General features: G+C 48.0%; 2 protein-coding genes across 4 annotated transcripts in view; both read right to left on the bottom strand.

Annotated features, from left to right (window-relative positions):
* Nucleotides 1–364, bottom strand: part of LOC121305900 (dynein assembly factor 3, axonemal-like) — a gene marked incomplete at its 5' end in the record, with an annotated part of 5,452 nt that extends 5,088 nt beyond the window's left edge. Inside the window, one exon of the mRNA XM_041237553.1 lies at nucleotides 287–364. Coding sequence (XP_041093487.1) covers nucleotides 287–364 — 78 coding nt within the window. The remainder of the gene's footprint in view (nucleotides 1–286) is intronic.
* A 4,886-nt stretch (nucleotides 365–5,250) lies between these two features.
* Nucleotides 5,251–7,500, bottom strand: part of syt5a (synaptotagmin Va) — a 10,690-nt gene continuing 8,440 nt past the window's right edge. For all 3 annotated transcript variants that reach the window (XM_041237657.1, XM_041237660.1, XM_041237658.1), the window contains exons 7-9: nucleotides 6,926–7,043; nucleotides 6,228–6,361; nucleotides 5,251–6,035 (exon numbers count right to left, since the gene is read on the bottom strand). In XM_041237657.1, the coding sequence (XP_041093591.1) occupies nucleotides 5,826–6,035; nucleotides 6,228–6,361; nucleotides 6,926–7,043 (462 nt within the window). In that variant the 3' untranslated portion in view covers nucleotides 5,251–5,825. The remainder of the gene's footprint in view (nucleotides 6,036–6,227; nucleotides 6,362–6,925; nucleotides 7,044–7,500) is intronic.

Raw genomic sequence — 7,500 nt, 5'->3', positions numbered from 1 at the left:
CAATTCACAATGGAACTCAATGCAACTCAATGCAATTCAATTCACAATGCAACTCAATGCAATTCAATTCAATGCAATTCAATTCAATTCACAATGCAACTCAATGCAATTCAATTCAATGCAATGCAATTCAATTCACAATGCAATTCAATTCAATGCAATTCAATTCAATGCACAATGCATTTAACTCACGTGAATGTTCGGTTGCTGGTCTCCAGTTTGCAATTCAAGTCAGCAATTGTCTTGAGGATGTCTCAGGTGCCTCTTCACAATGCATTTAACTCACGTGAATGTTCGGTTGCTGGTCTCCAGTTTGCCCAGCTTGTCCGAGTCCAGTGATGGTCTTGAGGACGTGTCTCAGGTGTGTGTGCCTATCAGTAGAATGTTGACGTCCTGGGGGACAGAACTGTCCAGGCTCTCTGCACGTCCGAGTCCAGCTGTGGACAGTGTGTGTGTGTGTGTGTGTGTGTGTGTGTGTGGGGGTGTGTGTGTGTGTGTGTGTGTGTGTGTGTGGTGTGTGTGTGTGTGTGTGGTGTGTGTGTGTGTGTGTGTGTGTGTGTGTGTGTGTGTGTGTGTGTGTGTGTGTGTGTGTGTGTGTGTGTGTGTGTGTGTGTGTGTGTGTGTGTGTGTGTGTCTCTCAGTGTGTGTCAAACACACAGTGTGTGTTGTGTGTGTCAGTGTGTGTCTCAGTATGTGGGCGAGTGTGTGTATCTCTCTCAGTGTGTGTGTTGTGTGTGCCACACAGTGTGTGTCTCAAAGTGTGTCACACCTGTCACATTGTGTATCTCACACAGTGGTGTGTGTGTGCTGTGTCAGCGGTGTCTCTCAGTGTGTGCGTGTGTGTGAGTGTGTTCTCACCACAGTGTCGTGTGTGTGTGTCTACACGTGTGTGTGTGTGTGTGTGTCTGTGTGTGTGTGTGTCTCTCACACACAGTGGTCAGTGTATGTGAAGGGTGTGTCACCGTTGTCAGTGTGGTGGTGAGTCACACACGTGTGGGTGTGTCTACAGTGTGTGCGTGTTGGTATGTGTGTGTGTGGTGTGTGTGTCAGAGAGTGTGTGTGCGCACAGTGGTGTGGTGTGTGTCTCAAGTTACCAGCAGGTTCAATGCTGTCTCAGTGTGTGCGTGTGTCTCTCACCTGTCTCCAGCAGGTTCAATGCTGTCTCAGTGTGTCTCTCACCTGTCTCCAGCAGGTTCAATGCTGTCTCCAGTGTGTCTCTCACCTGTCTCAGAGGTTCAATGCTGGACTCAGTGTGTCTCTCACCTGTCTCCAGTAGGTTCAATGCTGGTCTCAGTGTGTCTCTCACCTGTCTCCAGCAGGTTCAATGCTGGACTCAGTGTGTCTCTCACCTGTCTCCAGCAGGTTCAATGCTGGTCTCAGTGTGTCTCTCACCTGTCTCCAGCAGGTTCAATGCTGTCTCAGTGTGTCTCTCACCTGTCTCCAGAGGTTCAATGCTGGTCACACTCAGTGTGGACTCTCACCTGTTAACAGACCTGAGGTTCAGGGCTGGACTCAGTAACCCACCGAGGAAGGTCGTTGATGCCGGTAGTGACTTCCGTTCAACGGTTCTCACTGAGCAGAGAAACAAAGATTTGAACATGGTTGGTCTGGACTGTGCTTTACAATGCTTGTGCTTTACCAGACCTCTCTGTGCTTTACAATGCTTCCCTGTGCTTTACCAGACCTCTCTGTGCTTTACAATGCTTCCCTATGCTTTACCAGACCTCTCTGTGCTTTACAATGCTTCCCTGTGCTTTACCAGACCTCTCTGTGCTTTACAATGCTTCCCTGTGCTTTACCAGACCTCTCTGTGCTTTACAATGCTTCCCTGTGCTTTACCAGACCTCTCTGTGCTTTACAATGCTTCCCTATGCTTTACCAGACCTCTCTGTGCTTTACCTCTCTGTGCTTTACAATGCTTCCCTGTGCTTTACCAGACCTCTCTGTGCTTTACAATGCTTCCCTGTGCTTTACCAGACCTCTCTGTGCTTTACAATGCTTCCCTGTGCTTTACCAGACCTCTCTGTGTTTACAATGCTTCCCTATGCTTTACCAGACCTCTCTGTGCTTTACAATGCTTCCCTATGCTTTACCAGACCTCTCTGTGCTTTACAATGCTTCCCTGTGCTTTACCAGACCTCTCTGTGCTTTACAATGCTTCCCTATGCTTTACCAGACCTCTATGTGCTTTACAATGCTTCTCTATGCTTTCTTTATTTTTTATAAACATGTATTTATTTTTTCAACTCGGCAAAACAAAATAATTATTTCAAATAACCTGAAACCATTCGCGTCGCACAATGACAAGTAAATGAACACCAGCTAAAAAAAAAAAATAAATAACTCACCTTCTTCCCTTTATTTCTAGAGCAAATTTCACCAAGAGTCACGACTAACCAAACAGATTTATTTTAAATATAATGCATTTACTTTAAAAAAAAAAAAAAAAAAAAAAAAAAAAATGCATATACTTTGATAATTAATAATCTGAGTCTGCGTTTGAAATGCTGGGACGGGTTAATATCTCTCCACAGCCTGCAGACCGGGTCACATCACAGCTGATAAAAAACACATTTAAAATTATTTTTATGAATGAATCGCTGGATTTGTTTAGGGGCGTGGGTGGGCGTGACTCTTCGAGCTTCTGCAGCAGACAGGCAGGGTTGCGATCCAATAGGCGCCGCTGGTCGGCGAGTCCTGCGGTCGGTTGGCCAATGAGAGAGCGGCTCTAGTTAGCGAATGGAAAGGTTGGGGAAAGCTGCGGCGGTGTCCATGGCAACCAACCGCCGTTTTGTTTTTTAAAATGTAAACACAACGTTATTTACTCTAAACAGAGTAAATATATTATATTACATTATCAAATTCCCTAAAAGTGAAGTTTATGCAACCCAAGGTCATTTTTTTCAAAAAGAAATAAAAAAAAAAAAAAAAAAAAACGTATTTTTGTAACAAAACTAAAATGTTGTTTTTAGTTGTCAACCCCAAATAAACAACTAAATTAAAATTTCTTACCTTTTTTTCTCAAGTTTCGCACACTGTGTGAGTGTCCTGCGGTCTGTGGTTGTAAATAAATTCGTGCTTATTGATCCACGAATCCCACGCAGTGCGGGGGCGAGTCTTACTGATCCACGAATCCCACGCAGTGCGGGGCGAGTCTTACTGATCCACGAATCCCACGCAGTGCGGGGGCGAGTCTTACTGATCCACGAATCCCACGCAGTGCGGGGGCGAGTCTTACTGATCCACGAATCCCACGCAGTGCGGGGCGAGTCTTACTGATCCACGAATCCCACGCAGTGCGGGGCGAGTCTTACTGATCCACGAATCCCACGCAGTGCGGGGCGAGTCTTACTGATCCACGAATCCCACGCAGTGCGGGGCGAGTCTTACTGATCCACGAATCCCACGCAGTGCGGGGCGAGTCTTACTGATCCACGAATCCCACGCAGTGCGGGGCGAGTCTTACTGATCCACGAATCCCACGCAGTGCGGGGCGAGTCTTACTGATCCACGAATCCCACGCAGTGCGGGGCGAGTCTTACTGATCCACGAATCCCACGCAGTGCGGGGCGAGTCTTACTGATCCACGAATCCCACGCAGTGCGGGGCGAGTCTTACTGATCCACGAATCCCACGCAGTGCGGGGCGAGTCTTACTGATCCACGAACCCCACGCAGTGCGGGGCGAGTCTTACTGATCCACGAATCCCACGCAGTGCGGGGCGAGTCTTACTGATCCACGAATCCCACGCAGTGCGGGGCGAGTCTTACTGATCCACGAATCCCACGCAGTGCGGGGCGAGTCTTACTGATCCACGAATCCCACGCAGTGCGGGGCGAGTCTTACTGATCCACGAACACCCACGCAGTGCGGGGCGAGTCTTACTGATCCACGAATCCCACGCAGTGCGGGGGCGAGTCTTACTGATCCACGAATCCCACGCAGTGCGGGGCGAGTCTTACTGATCCACGAATCCCACGCAGTGCGGGGCGAGTCTTACTGATCCACGAATCCCACGCAGTGTGGGGGCGAGTCTTACTGATCCACGAATCCCACGCAGAGTAAACCCGTGTGAATCACTGTTTTATACTGTTATTAGTTACAAAGGAGCGTGGAAGGAACACGGGCTATTAAATTTCACGAATTAACAGGCGCTGAATTCAGAATAAAAACACCACAGAGATGTATTGAGGCGCTATTCCTGCGAGATTCATTCATACACTGTGATAGCGAGTCTCTGTTATCTGCTTTATACTGACAGCTCAGTCTAAAATCGACTTGCTGTTGTCCTCTTCATTCAATACACAGCTCCTAGAATAACACACACACACACACACACACACACACACACACACACACACACTACACACACACACACACACACACACGGAAGGATAGGAGTAGAGAAGGGGGCGGAACAGGGGGGGGGGGGTGCTGGAGGGGGGGTGTTGGATGGACTGTAGTGTGTGTCTGACTGTGTGTGTTGGTGTGACCATTACTTTGTACATCAGACACACTGACTGACACCCATGATAGGACCATTGTCAGTTGCACCCACACACACGCACCTACACACGCATGATACACACTCTGAATCTCCCCTGTCTGTCATCACACCTCCATTCACTACACACAATCCTATGAATAACATATATGAATTCTTCCCTGTTTGTCCCGCACAAAACCATTCACTACACAGCTCCTAGAATAACTCTCTGAATCTCCCCTGTCTGTCCCGCACCTCCATTCACTACACAGCTCCTAGAATAACTCTCTGAATCTCCCCTGTCTGTCCCGCACCTCCATTCACTACACAGCTCCTAGAATAACTCTCTGAATCTCCCCTGTCTGTCCCGCACCTCCATTCACTACACAGCTCCTAGAATAACTCTCTGAATCTCCCCTGCCTGTCCCGCACCTCCATTCACTACACAGCTCCTAGAATAACTCTCTGAATCTCCCCTGTCTGTCCCGCACCTCCATTCACTACACAGCTCCTAGAATAACTCTCTGAATCTCCCCTGTCTGTCCCGCACCTCCATTCACTACACAGCTCCTAGAATAACTCTCTGAATCTCCCCTGTCTGTCCCACACCTCCATTCACTACACAGCTCCTAGAATAACTCTCTGAATCTCCCCTGTCTGTCCCACACCTCCATTCACTACACAGCTCCTAGAATAACTCTCTGAATCTCCCCTGTCTGTCCCACACCTCCATTCACTACACAGCTCCTAGAATAACTCTCTGAATCTCCCCTGTCTGTCCGCACCTCCATTCACTACACAGCTCCTAGAATAACTCTCTGAATCTCCCCTGCCTGTCCCGCACCATGTTCTGCTGAAATATCTTTCCATGGGAGAGCTGATTAGCAAATTGCAAGGGCTGGACAGGAGAGATTCAGAGAGTTATTTTGTTAGGTTTAAGTTGACACATTGTGAAAAATAAACTTTACAAGTACTCAAAGCAAAGTTAAACAAACAAAACCCAGCTTTTTCAAATAAAAACAAACTTTACAGACAAGCTAAGTAAAGTTTACTAAAAATAAAACTTTGTAAGAGCCCTATGTAAAGTCTACAAATAAAACCAAACTTTACAAGGTCCACTGAAGTTTACAAGCAAAAAACAAACTTTACAAGGGCACTGTATGACAACTAAAAACAAACTTGACAGGAGCACGAAGCAAAGTACACGAGAAATAAACTTGACAGGCATCCTGTGTAAAGTTTACAAACAAAATATCGTACACTTTACAAGCGAGGGGAGGGGCGACAGGAAACAGTTCTGACCAGCGCCGAGCTTGGTTGGGATTGACAGGAAGTGAGCTCAGCGGGTCTTGACGGCCAGGGCGGCGTCTATGTCCTCTTCCGGTTTGAGGGTGTGCCACTGCGCGATCGGGCGCCTCGGATTGGCCAGCATGTCTGACCAATGGCGGAGCTCCGTCCCGGTGGAGTTGTAGCCGACGAACACCTTGCCGATCGCGTCGTTCTTCCCCAGCTTGTCATAGTCCAGCGCCGTGATGACCACCTGCACCTTCTAGAGAGACGGGGAGAGGAGGAGAGGAGAGAGGGAGAACGACATTGTTGTCTCTCTGTCTGTCTGACTGTCCGTCTGCCTGGCACTGGGAGCTGCGCTGGCTGGGAGCCGCGGTCCGCCACAGGGAGGCGCTCTTGCGCTGGCTGGGAGCCGCGGTCTGCCACAGGGAGTGTTGTAACAGGGAGTCTTTACCTGGATCTGCTCGAATGGCACCTCGAAGCTGAAGGACTCGTTGTAGTACGGGTTCAATGTGTTCTTCTTGATCGTCGTCTTCTTCTTTTTCAGCCTCTTTCCATTCTGCATCAAGTGGATCTTCACATAGGGATCTGAGAGAGAGGAGAGAGGAGAGAGATTTAAACATCGACAACTGAGTCGAGAAGAAGACTTCTAGTCACGAGTCACTGAATTCACACTGAGAGAGACTTCTAGTCGCGAGTCACTGAATTCACACTGAAGACACTGAGAGAGACTTCTAGTCGCGAGCGCACTGAATTCACAGAGAGACTTCTAGTCACGAGTCACTGAATTCACACTGAGAGAGACTTCTAGTCGCGAGTCACTGAATTCACACTGAAGACACTGAGAGAGACTTCTAGTCGCGAGTCACTGAATTCACACTGAAGACACTGAGAGAGACTTCTAGTCGTGAGTCACTGAATTCACACTGAGAGAGACTTCTAGTCGCGAGTCACTGAATTCACACTGAAGACACTGAGAGAGACTTCTAGTCGTGAGTCACTGAATTCACACTGAAGACACTGAGAGAGACTTCTAGTCGCGAGTCACTGAATTCACACTGAAGACACTGAGAGAGACTTCTAGTGGAAAGGTTTCTGATTGAATCCCATGCGTTGGTTCAGGGTCTCTGAAGACAGCTGTGTTTATTTTACCTGACAGCCCTCCTACATCCATCTTCTTCAGGTTCTTCGCCTCCAGTATGATGACAGAGAGTTTGCCAGCGGTGGGAACATAGCGCAGAGAGAAACAAATATCACCTAACTGCTCTACCTGTGAAAAAACACAGAGACATAGAGATCACCTGACTGCTCTACCTGTGAAAAAACACAGAGACATAGAGATCACCTGACTGCTCTACCTGTGAAAAAACACAGAGACATAGAGATCACCTGACTGCTCTACCTGTGAAAAAACACAGAGACATAGAGATCACCTGACTGCTCTACCTGTGAAAAAACACAGAGACATAGAGATCACCTGACTGCTCTACCTGTGAAACACACACAGAGACACGGAGATCACCTGACTGCTCTACCTGTGAAAAACACACAGAGACACGGAGATCACCTGACTGCTCTACCTGTGAAACACACACACAGAGACACGGAGATCACCTGACTGCTCTACCTGTGAAAAACACACAGAGACATAGAGATCACCTGACTGCTCTACCTGTGAAAAAACACAGAGACATAGAGATCACCTGACTGCTCTACCTGTGAAAAAA

Source organism: Polyodon spathula, chromosome 45 (genome assembly GCF_017654505.1).
Source record: "Polyodon spathula isolate WHYD16114869_AA chromosome 45, ASM1765450v1, whole genome shotgun sequence".
NCBI classification, from domain to species: Eukaryota; Metazoa; Chordata; class Actinopteri; order Acipenseriformes; family Polyodontidae; genus Polyodon; species Polyodon spathula.
Note: the sequence above shows the minus strand (reverse complement) of the source record. Positions and strands in the feature narration are given on the sequence as shown.